General features: G+C 50.7%; 4 protein-coding genes and 1 non-coding gene across 5 annotated transcripts; 1 reads left to right on the top strand and 4 right to left on the bottom strand.

Moving 5' to 3' along the window:
- Positions 1-604: 604 nt before the first annotated feature.
- Positions 605-698, bottom strand: G6M90_tRNA00000062. The gene has a single exon. It is a non-coding gene; the product is annotated as a tRNA-Val (tRNA).
- Positions 699-1,567: 869 nt separating this feature from the next.
- Positions 1,568-3,337, bottom strand: davD_1 (Glutarate-semialdehyde dehydrogenase; the record flags this gene model as incomplete). Its single annotated transcript, XM_014689020.2, has 4 exons — positions 1,568-2,582; positions 2,637-3,006; positions 3,081-3,171; positions 3,236-3,337. 4 exons carry the CDS (start codon positions 3,335-3,337, stop codon positions 1,568-1,570), a joined length of 1,578 nt encoding a protein of 525 aa, XP_014544506.2.
- Positions 3,338-4,595: 1,258 nt separating this feature from the next.
- Positions 4,596-5,591, bottom strand: G6M90_00g059340 (uncharacterized protein; the record flags this gene model as incomplete). Its single annotated transcript, XM_014689019.1, has 3 exons — positions 4,596-4,851; positions 4,923-5,219; positions 5,308-5,591. The coding sequence occupies 3 exons, from the start codon at positions 5,589-5,591 to the stop codon at positions 4,596-4,598; spliced, it is 837 nt and encodes a 278-aa protein (XP_014544505.1).
- Positions 5,592-9,588: 3,997 nt separating this feature from the next.
- On the top strand, positions 9,589-13,698 carry dhkA (Hybrid signal transduction histidine kinase A; the record flags this gene model as incomplete). Its single annotated transcript, XM_014689018.1, has 2 exons — positions 9,589-13,539; positions 13,597-13,698. 2 exons carry the CDS (start codon positions 9,589-9,591, stop codon positions 13,696-13,698), a joined length of 4,053 nt encoding a protein of 1,350 aa, XP_014544504.1.
- A 1,366-nt stretch (positions 13,699-15,064) lies between these two features.
- Positions 15,065-16,730, bottom strand: G6M90_00g059320 (uncharacterized protein; the record flags this gene model as incomplete). The annotated part of the gene is made up of 3 exons (XM_014689017.1): positions 15,065-16,177; positions 16,236-16,425; positions 16,498-16,730. 3 exons carry the CDS (start codon positions 16,728-16,730, stop codon positions 15,065-15,067), a joined length of 1,536 nt encoding a protein of 511 aa, XP_014544503.1.
- Positions 16,731-18,157: the final 1,427 nt, after the last annotated feature.

The raw sequence follows: 18,157 nt of genomic DNA, 5'->3' as shown, positions 1-18,157 counted from the left end.
GATGGAGCTGGGGTTGGTGTTTTGCGATAAGATAAGCGGAGTTGCCAGCGGAGCTCTGGTAACTTCCGGTTTATGTACATGTTCCGGGGCGCAATGCTTTTGCATGTGCCAGACGGTATGACGCTGGAATGACCGGTTCTTGTGACATGTAATCATGTTGGGAAGGTGCGTTGCACTTCGATCCTCCCGAATGCGCACAAACTGTTGTGCAGTTGCTGGGTGCAGTCGCCAGACAGACTTGTTTAGCCGCCAATTCGCAAACCGGCGCAACCTCCCCTTCTCCTTCCACCCCTCCTCCTTGTATTTATACCTAAATATGCAGAAGGTATAAAATCAAATAGGATGCTTCCCATTCATTTTTATTAAACGTCTTTTAAAACTGAATTACAAGTCGAGGCTTGTTGAAGCACTATAAAAGTTGTGCTAACCCGATTAGTATAATTAAAACCAGGCCTCGCTATACTTGCCTACATACCAGGTAGGCCGTTGCTTTCCTATGGACATACGCATGCCGACTTGACTTGTCAACACTGAAAACCAGTCTAAACACGCAGCAAAAAGAAAGATAGAGCGCTCAAGGCTTGATAGCAAAAATGAAAAACAATGTCCACACCAGGGATCGAACCTGGGACCTCTTGTGTCCTATAATATCGAAATATTTGTAAGACAAGCGTGATAAACCACTACACTATACGGACGAAAGGATGGCAGAGGGAATTTTATTTACTATTATATACGTGTAGTTCTTGGCAGCCAGGAGAGGTAAAGGAACTTTGAGACAATAGCCTAGGTCTTTTAGCGGCTTTATATACTAATAAGTTACAGATTATTATTATCGAATACTTGGTCAAATAACCCACTTTTTCTAGCATATTAGCCCCTTTTTTATATCCAGAAACAGAGGTGTAGGAAGAGGCAGGCCTCAATAAGGATAAAGGAGTCGCTGAGCCCATGGGTACGACTTGAGACTGTTTTGTTTCAAGGATGTTGAATTTGACGTGAATTTTGGCATTTCAGTCCGCTGACATTCCCAGCCTCTTTATGGCTGATACCCGGTTGTCCCTTCTTAGCCCCCTTCAGCAACGTCTGGTTCAACCCGCCCGCCGTGATACCAGGCTACCTTGATATTTACTCGATTCGGGCTATTTGCAAACTCTTCTATATCCTAGGTACCTAGAGGTAGGCATCAATCAGCTTGCCATTCTTCATTTCCCCTTTCACCAGTTATATCTTATTCTTGGCGATGCATTTGTTCATTGCAACCCGAGTTCTTGTGTTGTCTCAGCTCTCGCCTTCTCGATCACGGCCTCTCACATTTTGGTCCCCACTGTACATCTTATACAAGGCCTGCATTGACGTATGGCAATTCATAAATCTCAATGACGTGGATCTTTTGGTTAGGCTAACTTTTTCACCGACAGCATCGTGTTGAGTTACCATAGAATGCTACACATTCATCAACTACCACGTAATTCACAGCTCCATATTTTCTCGTGCTTAGCGATTCTTTGGCCGTCGGAGGCATTTTACATTTTGGCCAATCTTTTCCGCGCTTCACTCACTCCATCTAACTCTGTAACGGCGATCCCATTCCTCCAAAGGTAATCATCTTGGTAACCTGGTACTCAGCAATACCATACTTGGAGCCCTCACGACCGAAACCACTCTCCTTGACACCGCCAAATGGAGACGCAGGATCGGAGATGATGCCCGTGTTGACGCCAACCATGCCGACTTCCAGCGCCTCGGCTATCCGGTAGACGCGGTGAAGGTCCCGTGAGAAGAAATATCCAGCAAGACCAACCTCGACCTTGTTCGCCATCTCGACAACCTCGGCTTCCGTCTTGAATGGGAACAGTCCAGCGACGGGGCCAAAAGTCTCCTCTGTAGCCATGGCCATGTCGGGTGTCATGTCACGGATAACAGTTGGCTGGAAGAAGTTGGCCCCCAGATCGGGCATTTTTTGACCGCCAGCGACAACCTTGCCACCTTTGGACTGGGCGTCCTTGATGTGAGCCTCGACCTTGCTGACGGCGCGGTCGTGGATGAGGGGTCCGTGGGTTGTGCCGGCTTCGAAACCATTTCCGACCTTGAAAGCATTCACCTTTTCCGTAAACTTCTTGACGAATTCGTCGTAGACGCCCTCCTGGACGTAGATTCGGTTGGCGCAAACACAGGTTTGGCCGCTGCCGCGGAACTTGGAAGCAATGGCGCCGGCGACGGCGGTGTCGAGGTCAGCGTCGTCAAAAACGATGAAGGGGGCGTTGCCACCGAGCTCCATAGATAGCTTCTTGAGGGTGCCAGACGACTGCTTCATGAGGAGCTTGCCCACACCTGTAGAGCCGGTGAATGACACCTTCTTGACGGCGGGGTCAGTGGTGAGAACCTCGCCGATTTCTGGGGTGTTGGAGAGGGTGGTGACGACGTTGACGACGCCCTTGGGGATACCTGCCCGGTGACCAAGTTCAGCGACAGCCAGTGCAGTGTAGGGAGTCTCGCCGGGAGCTTTGCAAACGACTGTGCAGCCAGCAGCCAGTGCAGGGGCGACCTTTCGAGTGATCATGGCAGCAGGAAAATTCCATCTATTCCACTCGTCATTACAGAGCAGCAAAAACCAGCACGCAGGGGGTTCTTACGGAGTAATCAGCCCACACACGCCAACAGGTTCCTTAACCGTCCATACCCTGTTGCCAGGTACAGTGGCAGGAATAGTATCGCCATAGGTCCGGGGAGCTTCCTCGCTGAACCACTCGAAAAAGTTGGCAGCATAGGCAGCCTCGCCTTTGGCCTCGGCAACGGGCTTTCCGTTCTCCCAGGTGATGAGCTTGGCGATATCATCAGCATTCTCCACCATCAAGTCGTACCACTTGCGAAGCATCTTGGCACGCTCACGGCCCGTCAGGCTGCGAAAGGCAGGGAAAGCGTCGGCAGCAGCCTTGATGGCCAGCTTGGTGTCTTGCGCGTCGCACTCGGCGCAGGTACCAATCAAGGTGCCCGTGGACGGATCTACATACATGGGCATCATCAGAAACTCGGTTACTCGCACAACAGCGCAAAAAGGGGCATGAAGAAATGCATACCATTGACCTTGAATGTCTCGCCAGACGTGGCAGCCCTCCATTCGCCATTGATATAAGCAACATTCTGCTTCAGCAACGACGGATCTCTCAACTGCACGGCACGGTTACTATACAGGGTTTCCGTTACGTCATAGCCGCCAACAATGTATTCGTACCTGAGGAGGCATCGTAGACGCCCGCCTAGCAAGAATCAATGAAATACTCGGGGAAAAGCGCAACTTGGAGGTCGGAGCCGCGATTCTCTGCAGCAACGCCATTGGGGGGGACCGGCCACGAATGAGCTCCGTCTGTCTGTCAGGAACTCACAAGCTTCCAACAGCAGCAGCAGAGAAGAAAGTCCACGAGGCCCGGTATAGCTTTTGGTCGCCGAGTCTGTGTCCTGCCCAAGCCGTAGGCCCTTGAAGCGCTTAGTATTTTGATCAAGCGTAATTGTAAGTGTAAGTGTAAGTGTAAGTGTAGAAGAAAGAAAAGCCAATGACGGTGGGAAACCAGTTGGGGACGCGATGTGAGCAGGGGCGTGGAAATTACTGGTTCTGTCGGGCCGGGGTCGACACACTGTGAATATGCGGGGAAAGCTGGGGGAATATCAATCAGGTACTTGAGTACCTAGGTACCTTACTTACTACTTAAGTACTTAAAGTAGGTAAGTACCTGCAGTACTAGTAATTGCATGTCAAGACTCAACAGGCGCTACTGGGCCAACATTGAATGCACAAAAATGACCAAGCGGCGTCAATCCAGCCAGCATTCCGCAGTACCCAAGTAGATGGTCTTTGTCTCACGGCACAGTGCACAGTGCCGTGCTGGCCCTTCAACGTTCGGACCGGCTCACCCGAAGTCGGAGCCGCCATGGCTCGCGGTCCACGGACGCCGGTGGAGTCGGTGCCGCGGAGGTGCGGTCACGATGCCGTTGGTGGCGCTGGGGGAAGCTGTTACGTACATACATGTACGTACATACTTTTTGGTGGTGGGTTGATTGATCCGGGGGAGCATCGGAGACTGGTGGTTGGTGATGCAAGTTGGGTTAAGCCTCGAGTCCCATTTTGCGCAGTCAAGTTACCACACCACTTACCACATGGTTTAGCCCTGTCGAGATAGGCAGGGCCAACACGGCCTTTCTGCCGCCGCCATGCGTCACGAATTGGCGATGGCGAGGAGAAACAATACTCCGTACTGCCTGTTAACTCGCAGCTTGAGGCAAGAGTAACAACGAATGCAATCCTTGATTGGCAACTAATCATCCAACAGCTCCGTGTCCTACGGGCCTACACAATGATTCACGAACAAAAGATATGCCCCTGCATCCAGTGGATTTAAAAAGACTGCGTGCTGTCGTCACTTAAAGACGAAAAGTGTCCACGACTCGAAAAAATTGCCATGGTAGAAAAACACATCCAAGCTGTCCGAATATTATGTCCTTTGCGCCAATTATCCCAAACACATCCCTATCAATTAGCTACGTTTTCATGCCTCGCTCAGTCTTTATCTCCCCGAGACTTCCTCTCTCGCTAGTCTTTAAGCATATTGTTGACCTTGCTTCTGCTGTCGCAGTGGAAGCTGCCTGTCCAGAGTATGGAAGGCCTGTGTCCTTGGAGTAAATGGCGACTCGCGCATAGACACCGGCGATTTCATGCTCTGCATCTCCCAGGTACTGCGTTCCTTGGGATCAGAACTAGTCGACTCTCGATCTTCGTCGTCCTCGTCCACGTCATTCATTGGATTAGGCCACATGGCATACAAGGCGAAGCCCAAGTTTAAGACATAAACGACACTGCAAAATATGGTTAGGTTTCTGTCTGTTATCGAAGAACCTGCAACTGTAACTGCGGCACACACACTTACAGTATGAAGAGTGTGATGAACAACGACCCCTGAGCAACCTGGCAAGCTCTGTACTTGCCATACCTCTGGGCGAGTCCGCATCCCTGCCGAAAATACCACGCTGCCGGCGAAGGATATCGCGCATCGGCGTAATCTGGTCCAATCTGACCGTATGTGCTGACAGTATAAAGTGCAACAAGAGCCAAGTTAATAAAAACGGCCACAATGGGGTACCACAACTTCATTATGTGCGAAATGAGCTTAGAAAGGAGGAAGAAGAGTGAGATGACGGAAATCGCGACATTGAAGTCGGTAAGTCTGATAGAAAGATTTGACTTGTTAGCGTTTTTTTTAAACCTTGGTTCACCTACTGGCCACCACGAGGGAATCTCGACATGTTACGTACGTTTGTGACCAAATGAGCGGAACGGTAGGTAATGGTCTGTAGTTGGCATATGCATACAGAATCATATTGGGGTTGGAGTTGAGCTTATTCTCGAATCCAATCCGCCACATGTCTGTTCTGTACATGTCTGGCTGCGCAATGCCAAAAATGACGAGTATCGGTACCAGGCCGATGAGCTCAATAGGCATGAGCCATGATGTAGCTTTTCTAGCCACTGGGGGCCATACTCGGCGTAAAATTTGATATGAGTGCGGCTTTCGCGACGTGAACGCCGTTAGCTTCATTCTGGATCATGCAGTATGTCGACGTCTTTCGTGTCCAAGAGTTTGATCTTTGGAGTTTTTTTCAGCGCGAGAATTGAAATTGGAGGGGTCTCGGGGACGCTTCCTCAGCGGGTTATCTCGATGTTGGCGCGACACAGTCCGGCGGGATTGAGCAACTGCGAGCCGGCCGCATCCGCAAGACGAGATGGTCAACGGTTTGTTTCGATTTATTTCGTCCCTTCCCTTTGTCTTGTTTGCCGTCGTCAAGAAGGCATTGAACAGGTCGGAGCCCCTCTACGCCAAAGACCGAGCATTCAGACTGGGGGCCAACCCGTTTAAAGGCCTCAGGCCTTCTCACTGACCACCATCAAGCGACCCTCTAGCGACCTGTCAGGGACCCGGCGAGAGATGTTGGTGATTCGATGGTGAGCTTCTGTGCGAGGAGCCATGCACCCAGCATCACATCTATCGTGGCCAATGAAGTGGCGCAAGCCCAGGGCCCAGGGGTCTCTAAGCGCCCGCAACTGCATGTCGTTGACGATTGGCTCTGTGGGCTGTTGGTGATGTGTGCGTCAGCCAATGGGGTGTCGGGAGATGCCGCCGACACAGATCCGGGTGTGCTGGCGCGTGAGGGGCTCCAATGTTTGTGGGAGACGGCACATGTCGAGGGTTTTGGGCCATCTTAGCGGCAGAATGCTCTTTATCGTTGGACGAGTCGAGTGCCTTGCTCGCCACCTCGTCTGATGAATGCGGTGACGTGCAGAACAAAATTGTGATGTGGCATCTGTCTGGTGTCTTCCAGTCTCGTATGGATGGAAAGGGCAATCTGTTCGGTTGGTCCTGCCGACAGCTAAAAAAGCGGGGGCGAAAGAAGAATGGCTGGTTTGACAACCTGACGACATGTCGAGAGCCAAAAACTCGTAGCTATCGCTGCGCTGGATAAGCTCAACTATCCATGGGTTTCCAGGTAGCGGGTCGCCAAGATGTTGCTTGAAAGGCAACCGTGGTCATGATTTACCAATAGATTAATATATATATTAGCCCTTTGACCGGACCCTATAAAACAATCAACAACTATGACCTGCTGGTGGAGGCTGGTTTTCAGATTTTTAAACCTACTCGGAGAACTCCTCGTTTCGCGTATCAGACAAGTCGCAATATAACTGCTCTGAACCAAGGTGTAGCCATCGGCATTGCTGAGAAACTGGAGTGGAATAATGAGTTACAGGACTGGCCACTTTGTGAGGAATGACGTAGTGGCATAAGTGAGTGACTCGATTCAGTCTCGACTGTAATGACAAACGCGGGCTGGAACTACGGAGTACATACTACGTACTCCGTACATTTTGTGGTTTTCTGCCTACCCAGGTATTATACTCCGTATGACTACAGAGGAACCGGTCAGTGGTCGCAATTTTGCAAATGCTGCGACATGATCGGGCTGCATCACATCATGTTGATCTACTGGTTGGCATTGTCGGTCTGACATCGACAGTTCCGTCACTATCATTCCGCCATCAACAAACGCAAAACATGAACTTCTTGCGGGACACTGCAGATGCCCCATGTCGCAGCGGTCAATCTGCAAAGGGTCTGGACTGTTCTACGGACAGCAGCAGTGGAGACAACATCCTAACACGTTTCGGTGGGATGTGTGTGCCGTGGCCATGACGCCGGCAGCAGGGTTGACGGCCAGGGGATCTTGGCGTCACAAGAGCCAGACAGTGTCGACAGGTGACACACTGCGAATCACTGCGAATGCGTGGACGTTGTGAACACGACCCGCTATAGCGTAACTTGTGTAGCTCTTCCATTATTCGTGCATAACCGTCAAGATTAAATACAGAGTGGCTGAAGGTGTCATTGAAACTCCATGCCCTGGACTTTGTGATACCGTGAATCAATTGTCCGGACGAGGCTCAAATTGCGTTGTACTAGTTGCAGGTGAAAGCAGACGCGGCTTGTGTCACCACCCTGAAACCCGCAACTCGATACCTTGGCGATATGTAAAGCTCAGACGAGAACGCTCAGAATGAAAGCGACACTCCGTACGGCGAGCGCAATATCAATCGCCATGTGCTTTGATGCGGCTGCCGTGCCAAGCCTACTTGGGTAAGGTTCGCGGACGGCAAAGGTCAAGGGCAGGAATTTAGAAGAGTCGGGTGAATCGCGCGTTACTGTGCAGGATCGTACTTTTCCCAGGCGGTGCCGTTGGCGGGGCACGGCGAAGTAGCCAGCGTTGCTCTTGCAAAGTTGGAGTCCTCGTGTCGACGGGTTGATGTGCATGTAATGACTTGGATGTTTTGTCGTGCCGACGGAGCAAAGATCTGAGATACGAAACACCAAAGCCGCAAACCCACGTACACCACCTACCCAAGTGGGTAATTCGGTCGGCAGTGCCTTCCATAGGAGTGCCTTCGTTTTATGTCCCGTCCCGATGCGCCGTACCTGTCTCAAGGATGGCAATACTAGTACTATGCTCAAGCATAAGTGTCCCGAGGCCGCGTTGCCCTGGAACATCGAGATCAATCTTGATCTAGTACTCGGTGCGGAGTGACTGAACATCGGCTCTTTCTGTCATCAACATCCGCCGTCCCATTTGCAGGCGCCATCTTTCGACTCTAAATTACGCCGTTTGGCACACACGGTCACTGGGTAAAAGGTACCTAGGTCTAGGTAGTCTCCCGTCCCACCTCAGGTCGGACTTGTAACAGATGCATGTGGCCACCTGGCACACAGGGTCCGGAATTGAGGGTGTTGCTGTCTTTACCCATGATGCTCTTTGCTCCTTCCTGCCTTCTAACTTGCACCACATTTCCCTCCCTCTGCTATATCCTTCTCATTGATTCCAACAAAATACAATTTCACCGATTATCAGGTTCAGAAGGAGTCGCAAGGCCATTATCAAGCACACGGCGCCATCCGCAGCTGGCTATTGACACACTGCCCATGCTCGGCAATCGTTGAATCTCATAATCTCGTCCATGCTTTGTGTTGGTGTTGGTGGTTAGTACTTGCCAGTCGTCCACCTCACACTAGTCTTCTTCTCGGTCCATGTCTCGTGCCTAATCAACCCGTCACATCGATTCTCCGGTTCCATGTGAAAGCTGTTTACTTATATTTCCTCGACGGTGCGTCAGCTTGGGTTGTAGCGGCATCACATTTGCTTGCTGTCAAGTTCCAAGCTACGCCAACCCGTTGCGGTTCCCTGGTCATTATCCACCTCTCTGATCCGAATCCACTCTTCTCGAATCTCGATCTTCACCAAGCTACGAAGCAGCCCAGGTTTTGCATCTTGTCCAAAGTCGAGCAAAGGCCCAGGCCTTGGCCCAGGCCCAGGCCCTACAGGCCACACCAGCGAAGCAAGGTGCTGGTCTTCGATATCCACTGTCCTCGCAGCCGAGACGGTGGTCCCTGGGTCGTCGTCGGCCAACCCATCAACGCCGGATCTACATATACCTTGCCAGTTACGTCTTGTCTTGTATTTCTGCTCGCACATTCTGGCTCTCTTACCGAGTGCCTACTGAATTCCCACCCGGTTGCCCGTGTCGGAAGTACCTCCGGCGCCTTGATGCAGGAGAGAGAAGACGCTTCCGTGTCCTGCCCAGGCGCAGTTTCTCCATCTTCACTTGACTCTACCTCTGACACTTATCCATCGTCTCCATGCGACACTTCAGTGAGAGACTCGCGCCTCACTGACAATCCGCCCGTTCTGGGAGCCTCTCACTTCGCTTCATCTTCTCCCGAGGCTCGTTACGGCCACCTAGATCATCCAAGGCGGCACTCATCAAGAATCTCCAGATCATGGGGACGGCCTGCTGAGCGTCACGGCCGCTCTGCGCCACCGGCCAACCTCCATAGATCCAATACAACAACAGGTTCATGGCTAGCCAAGGCTTCACTTGCCTTAAGCTACCAATATCAAAGCTCCGTCAATCCAGCGTCTGGTGCTGAGTATTTACGCTCAGACCCTGCTGGAAAGCGTCACTCTTTTGATTCCCAAGAGCAAGACGCCGCAATGGAACCCGCATCTTTCAAAAAGCCTCGGACTGGCGCCTCACCTCCTAGGCGGTTTGAAATACCTCCCGCCGCGTCTCGTCCTGCTGTGCCTATGACAAATCGTGACGGCCCATTTTCTCCCCTCTTCTTCTCACATACCCCGTCAAGACGACTGGGACGGCCGACGGGCTCATCACCTGATGTTAGTGCCAGTATGCTTTCGAGAACTAGGGAAGAGCCATCGAGCGCCGTCACAACCGTGAAGCTACCTCATGCGAATGTTAAACCGGTGACATCGGCCATGCCTGGCAGTACGCCGCCTAGTCTGGGCTCGTCAGTCGACATGTCGGCCCCGGCTTTGAGCCCAGAGCTTCGAATTGCATCACCAAACTTGCAGCTTATCCAAAGCATCGGGGCCATGGAACTAGTAGAACAGGATAGCAGGCCAACATTTCTCATCGACACGCTAACCCCAGCCAACACCCCTCCTAACCAACCCTCTCTACATATTTTATACGGCAACGCCTCGTTACGTTCATCTCGAGATATAGCTGAACTTGTCGGTATGGAACCTGCTGAAACCGTGGACGTGGCCAACTTTGAGCGGTTTGCATCCTGGGCGACATCGTCACCCAGCAGCCGAGCCAGTCAGGAACCAACGTCGATATTTCACGTGTATGGCGGTATTAATTGGACTTATGTTACCGTTCGCCAACGATTTCGCTTCGTCAGCGGCAATGTCACTCGTGCTGGCCACTCAACTACTAGGCCGAGTTCTGCCGCACCGATTTCAAACGATTCCATCCCCATTCCGACGAACACTTCTATTGTCTCCCAACCTATGCCGGTCACGCCTGTGGTTGGCTCTGTTGGCTCTGTTGGCCCTCCAGACTACTTCGGTGATGCTGTTCCTGGTGCTCAAGGAGATGAACAACTCATGGATGCTATCCAGACAAAACTAGATGACGCCGCAGCACCCTTGAATCATCCGGATGAATTCACTAATCAGGTTCTGCAACAAGTGCAACCAACCAAGCCGTCCTTTGACTGGACTGTGATACCACTGCATGACAATCTTCCCGATCATATCAAATTTGCGAAAACACGAGATTGGACTTCCACCGCCCTCGGGTCCATGACTTACTGGTCACCTGATCTTAGAACGATGTCTAGTCTGGTCATGGCCAGCCCACACCCTGCAGCCATGTACTGGGGCTCGGATATGGTGATAATATACAATGAAGCCTACATTTCCTTGGCCGGGAAGAAGCATCCGGATTTGATGGGAATGAATTTTGCCGATGGATGGCCTGAAATTTGGGGGGAAATGGAGCCCATCTTTGATAATGCCTGGAAGTCAGGACAGTCGACAATGAAACACGATAATCGGTTATTCATTAAACGTAATAGGTTCCTCGAGGAAACGTTCTTTTCCTGGGCACTTATCCCGCTAATTGGCAATGATGGCGAAGTGGTTGGGTTGTATAGCCCTTGTTTCGAAAACACCCGTCGAACAATCAACGAGAGACGCATGCTCACGCTCCGTGAGATGGGTGAAAGGGTAGCCACAGCCACGACTGTGACAGGGTTTTGGCCCCAGGTGCAGCTCGGCTTAGAGTATAATGAGTTCGACATACCGTTTAGCATCATCTACTCGGTACGAGAGGAATATGAGGGTGAAGTATCCTCGCTTCACTCGGGCAGTCTGTTACCGCCGTCGCAACTCGCATTAGAAGGGTCTCCCGGTGTCCCCGATGGACACGTGGCTGCACCGCCATCCTTGGATCTCAAGTCATCTGATGAAGGCTTTGCCCCCTATATGCGTCAATGTATGGCGATGGGCGGGGCGCCGGTCGTTCTTTCCGAGGAAGCTGGAAATCTGCCGAAACGTCTGCTCGATGGGCTTCAATGCCGAGGTTTTCCTGATCCATGCTCAACGGTTGTTGTCTTACCTGTTGTGCCTACCACTACAAAAGCCATCGCCGGGTTCATTGTTATGGGAACAAATCCCAGGCGGCCATACGACGAAGACTACAAACTTTTTGTGGACCTTCTCTCCAGACAGCTCGCAACATCCATGGCGTCAGTGGTATTGTTCGAGGAAGAAATTAAACGAGGTCAACGCGCAGCACGCCTTGCAGCTCTCGACAGGCAAGAACTTTCAAAACAGCTGATTCAAAGAACGCAGGAGGCAAACGAAAGCGAGTATCGATTCACTCGCATGGCTGAGTTCGCCCCAGTCGGTATGTTTATTGCTGATGCCGTTGGGTCCATCAACTATTGCAACGACATGTGGTGGCAGATTTCTCGACACACCCGCTTGCAAGACGCCGAGAGCGGTTGGATGGATAGTGTTCGAGACGAAGACAGACCTGCTCTGGAAGCTGCATGGTCTCAACTGGTTAAGGAGAAAGTGACCATTTCCCTCGAGTTTCGATTTAAGTGCTCACAGCAAAGTGGCTGCAACACAATCGACACATGGGTATTGATGAGTGCATTTCCGGAGAAGACACTAGATGGAGCATTGAAGTCTATTTTCGGCTGTATTACGGATATCTCGTCACAGAAATGGGCAGAAAAGGTTCAGAACGAGCGGAGAGAAGAGGCCGTGGAGCTAAAGAGACAACAAGAAAACTTCATCGATATTACGAGTCACGAAATGCGGAATCCATTGTCAGCTATTCTCCAATGCGCCGATCAAATTGCAAATAATATTTCTGCTTTTACAGTACATAAAGACAAGAATGAGCTTGAGAATTTGCTAGAGGGCTGCTTAGATGCGGCCAACACCATCAATCTCTGTGCTAGTCACCAGAAGCGCATCGTGGATGACGTCTTGACCCTTTCGAAGCTGGATTCCAAATTGCTGGCCGTTGCTCCTGCGGACGTGCAACCCATCAAACTCGTACAATCAACACTGAAAATGTTTGAGCCTGAATTGGTCGCTCATGATATCGAGTTTGAATTCAATGTTGATGACAACTTCGAACGCCATAATGTTGCGTGGGCAAAGTTGGATCCTTCCAGGTTAAACCAGGTTTTGATTAATCTCATGACTAATGCAATCAAATTTACACAAGGCCGTGAGCGCCGCTGTATAATTGTAAAGGTTAGCGCATCCAGAGACATATCAGAGGTCACCAGTACTGGGGTATCGTACTTCAGCCGAATTAACAATCAACGAGCTCCAAGTATGGATATCACCAACGAAGCAGAATGGGGCACAGGCGACGTGATCCATATACACTGCTCTGTGGAAGATACTGGGCCAGGCTTGGCGGAAGAGGAAATGAAGCTCTTGTTCCAGCGGTTCCAGCAGGCGACACCACGAACTCACGTTCAATATGGCGGATCTGGACTTGGACTCTTCATTTCCAGGATACTGACTGAGATGCAAGGGGGCCAGATCGGTGTCTCGTCAAAGGCAGGCGTGGGCAGCAAGTTCAACTTCTACGTTCAATGTCGAAAATGTGTTCATCCTCCCGCTAAGCACGATCGCATCTCGCCATTCAAAATTGGACGCAAGGTTATTGTTCCTCCTCCTGCTTCGCCTCTACCAGTTCCAGAGACTGCACCAAAGCTCAACGATCGCTCTCTCCTCCGAAGCAGTTCCGCTTCGGGGAACCGATCTCCTTTTGATGTTCTTATTGTCGAAGACAATATCGTAAATCAAAAAGTCTTGCAAAGACAACTGCGACATTGTGGAAATAATACGTTTGTCGCAAATCATGGCTTTGAAGCTCTGCAGACTCTCCAGAAATCCAGGTTCTGGGCAGGACAGGAACAAGATGGAGTCGACATTTCTGTAATTCTTATGGATTTGGAAATGCCGGTAATGGATGGAATGACGTGTGCAAGGAAGATTCGTGAACTAGAGAGAGAGGGCACTATCGTTGCACATATTCCAATCATAGCAGTTACGGCTTATGCACGACCTGAGCAAATTGAGAGCGCTAAAGCCGCTGGCATTGTGAGTTACGATCAAAACTCAAGATTGACCTTATTTTTTATGCTAATCAAATAAAAGGATGACGTTATATCTAAGCCTTTCCGCATCCCGGAGCTTCTTCCAAAGATTGAGGAGCTCGTCAGCAAGTACAAGAATCTTTCGTTCAGCAGCGATGCATAATTGGAGCCAGAATATGCGAGTCAGCAGCCTATGGACGTGGCTCATCCTATTCCATACATGGTCCAACCAGCGATCAAACACGGCATATCAAAACTTTGTCACTCTGCTATTGTTGCGGGCATGTTACGAGGCAACATTTAGACCTGGTGTCTATTTTCTTGACTGATTTCCGGCCTATTTCTAGTAAAATGTTGGATAATATTTGCTTTCCTTCTACTTTCGAAAATAGCATTGAGATGTTCAGCGACCAGTTAACAACGGGAATAAGAGCGACGGACACGATCTAGACCAGGTGGGTTTGGAGAAGCATCGATGGGCCAAGGCAAACAAAGCAGCCAACATTTCTGTTAGTATCTTGTTCATCTTTACAAGTCCCACCATACCTTACGTACGGGGATACATGGGTTTCTTTGTGGGGTTTCCTTTCGATTCAGGGACTTGGCAACATTCGGCACGACGGCAAGTAGAATAAAGGACATGGATGAGAGATTGGGTCATTGCATATACACGGGCAGGCTTGCATTGTTGGCGAACATGGTTGTAGCGTTGATTTTGTTGATAGTTTTGGAAAATGATGGTTGATAAGCACACATTTGCACAGACGACAACATGCGTATGCATGCATCGTTTGACGAACTGAATATACCCCATTTGACCCTAAGCACCTAGCCACATGCGTGATACTCATGTACGTAGCCATCAAAGTTGAAGGCGTTGATCGCATCGATACAGGTATGGCAAGTGTGGTTGCGAATCGTGTAATTTACCAGCTACCAGTAGACACGGTCCTAGGAAGTGCTCCTGTACTGAATATCTGACATGAATCTACAAAATGCAACACGACCATATTGCACGGCTAGGACATAAACCTAAAAGAGGTTGTCATGATAATGTTTAGACACCGACTCTTCGTGGATGCCTGTAACAATTGTGATTAAGACAATGGACAGTAGCCAAAAATCAACTTAATCTCAGTATTTCAAGATATGAGACCATTTCACACGTGGGCATCAGGAAGACTAAGATATACACAAATCAACATACAACCGTTGTATTATTAGTATTACTATCTCTCCTCCCCGGGTATCGAACGAAACAGCGAATGCAGTATACTAAGTAAGTTAGAGCCTTGATGTCATGTTTTTCTTCTTTTTTTCTGACGAACATCGTCGGATTTGCCCATAGACAATAAAACAAACAATATGGAAAGTGGTATCAACGAAAGCAGTCTTGACAGGGTATCTTTGGTATCTTGTGAAGAAATGCGGAAACCTTCCATTCCCACCCTTTCATAAGAGAAAAGTTGTTTTTTTGCTCATTTCCTTCAAGGTTTCTTCAAGTCGTAACCATCACGTCCGCATGCCCTCTAGGCAGCAGCAGTGACAGCGGGGGTGGCAGTGGCGACATTCTCAGGTTTACTCTCAGCTTCGGGCTCACCAGCCTTGGCGGGCTCAGCAGCGGAGGTGGCGACGGGCTCTTCAGTGGTAGCCGCAGCCTCAGCAGTAGTGGCCTCTTCCTTGACCGCCTCCTCAGCAGGCTTCTCCTCAGTCTTTGCACCAGACTTGCCCTTGATGGTGGCGCGGAGCTTGGAGAAAGCACTGATGCCGCTCTTTTCGGCCTTTTCCTCACCCTCGGCAGGCGAAGGAGACTTTTCACGCTTGCCAAAGTTGAAAGGAAGAGAAGACTTTCGCTTCTCCTTGAAATCCTTCTTGGCAGTTTCGGCACCGTTGGTAGCGGCAGCCTCTGTGTTTTCGACTGCGGCGTTAGACTCTTGGAAAAGAGGAGCATTAGATGCCACAGGAGGAATCACTGGAGCGGCAGTATCAGCGGCAGGCTCGTTGTCTTGTTGAACAGCACTCTCAGCAGGCTTATCGGCGACCTTCTTTTCTTTCTTTCCGAAGACGTTGCCAAAGATACTGTTGCGTTTAGAAATAGCTGGCTTTTCTTCTGTAGCACCGGCGGCCTCGCCCTCAACAGCTGGGGTTTCTTCTGTCTTGGGAGCATCGGCCTCAACGGCGGCCCCAGCGGCCTCAGGGGTAACGACCTCTTCAGCCTTTGACTCTTCCTTCTTCTCCTTTGTAGATTCCTTCTTCCCGAATCCAAAGATGGAAGCGCGCTTGCGGCTAGCAGAGCGACGCTTGGGCTCTTCGGCAGGCTTGTCCTCGGTGGCGGCGACAGCTTCACCCTCAGCGGGGGAAGCTTCTTCGGGCTTTGCGGCTTCCTCGGCCTTGGCTCCCTCCTCGGGCTTCTCCTCCTTGGGAGCAGCGGCCTTTGGCTTGAAGCTCTCAAGCGCATTCTTGTAAACCTCAGATTCGGTTACAGAAGCAACCAGCTCCTTGGCCTCGGCGATCTTGGCTTTGAGTTGGGCAACCCAATTGTCACGCTCGGCTGTAGTGACAGCCTTGAAGCTGTGCTTATTGCCCTTGTGGGTGAAGTGGAATTTGTTGGAGCCATCAGTTTCAGGTTCAGTGGTGTCAGCCTGGTCTCCGGGTTAGCATTCTGGGGGGCGCTTCGTCCATTCTCATCAAATCACATACCAAATTGATGATATTAGATGGCGCCTTCTTATCACCAATGAACAAGAGACCTTTACCAGTGTGGGAAGCCCAAGAAATGTTGTGGTGAGCGTGCTCGATGTTCTTCTCGCCCTTCAAATAGGAAGACAGGGCCTTGGGCTCGAAAGAGTCAGACCCGAAAAAGAAAAACTCCTTGGTCGGAATAAGGTTTCTAAACAATGTTAGAACGGGTTTTCTCCCTAGGCTCACTCAAACAGAGCTTCACACGGGCTCTGCAACTTACTTCGGGAAGCTGGCACCCTGAGCCTTGTGTCCCAGGTGTCCTTCCTCAACAGGCTTCACCTCCTCGGCAGGCTTGTCGTCCGTCTTGACCCCCGTCTCTTCGGCGGGCTTAGTTTCTTCGGCGGGCTTATCCTCGACAACAGCAGCGGGAGCAGCCTCGGCGGTTTCAATAGCAGGGGCGGGAGCGGTCTCCTCCTTGGGGAGCTCGACAACGGGCTTCTGTTCCTCGGCCATTCTGGATGATTAAAAAAAAAAGGGGGTATCTCAAGTGGATGGGTATCACAACAAACAAAGACGAGATGGTATAAAAGGAAAATGGATCCAGAAAGCGGCTTTTGGGGTACAGCAGTTGATGGAGCACAAGCTGAGATGTGGCAGAAGAAAGAGAAGAAGAGAGGGCAAATTTGGACGAGGGACAGGTTGGGGTACTTATTTGGTCGAGAAAGTCAGGTCAAAGAAGGTCGAGGAGTCAACCGTGAAGGGAAGGGGGCGTGCGCAAAAGAGGGCCGAGAGGGCTGAGGTACGTGAGGGACGCGAAAAGGTGGGTTGAAGGGGTCCCGGTTTTGCTCAGTTCACGGCGAGGGTGAGAACAATAAGAAACAAGTGGAACCGATGCTTCCCGGGCGAGCTTGAAGGAGGCGTCCAACATCTCAAGAGCTCCAGAACGCTGGCACAAACGAGACATTGATACTTGCAGAGGTTTCCCAGCGGTCATTCGAGGCACCGGTACGCCGTACACACTCTACCAATCCAGTCCTATTTATTGTCAGTGCTTCATTGTTCAAGTATTTGCCGCCTTGGGTGCCTGCCTGCCCGTTGATGCACATACAGTGGCATCGACTCTCGACTTGAGGATTTGATAACGAGGCGAAATGACAAGAGGCCCCGGCCAAGCCTCTGTTGGCGCAGTTCGGGGGGCGATGATCGAGGGGCGAACCACGCTGATATTGGCGTGATGCTACGGAGTACGTACTCCATACTTGGTGCTTGATTTTGATCATGGTGGCCCATGATGGCCCATGGCTGATCAGCTTCATTCAACCACCCTTCCGTCATTCGTCGCCATCCGCCACTCACCACCCGCTCAGACAGCCAGTCCAATGCACATCCAATCCACTCGAGCAGGGCAAAACCATGGGCGATATGTATTTCCATTTACAAGGAGCCCAGAATAGGAGTGCTATCTAGTGAGTACCAAACACTGATGAGGCGGTCAGACATGGGCCATGGGCGTTGCTTCACCCCAGAGCCGCTGGCTGATCATCAAGGGATTCGCGCTTCATTACCGACTCCCAGCCAAAGCAATTCACTGTGACTACTTGCGACTTACGACCTATTGGATGTCCAGCAAACCCTTTTTACCACCTCTAGCACTTGCAGCCTTTTGTCGCCCCAGCATGGCGTTGCGGCCGACGATGCAAATTGTACGTTTGAGTCACTATGTACATGATTTCGGCTCCTCCCCACTCGCAATATAATTGTTGCATACAGTACAATACGGAGCACGGAGTAGGAAGGCCTTGCTTCTTTACAACAGCGGACGTGGCAATGAACCCGGCAGTCCCTGGTAATTGGCTACGTGCCTAATGGGCTTAATACTACCATTCTCACGAAGCGAATCGACGAGCATGCCATGCTATAATTATTACAAGCGTTGGAGT

The sequence above is a fragment of the Metarhizium brunneum genome, chromosome 3, assembly GCF_013426205.1.
Source record: "Metarhizium brunneum chromosome 3, complete sequence".
NCBI classification, from domain to species: Eukaryota; Fungi; Ascomycota; class Sordariomycetes; order Hypocreales; family Clavicipitaceae; genus Metarhizium; species Metarhizium brunneum.
This window is presented reverse-complemented; position numbering and strand designations above follow the sequence as displayed.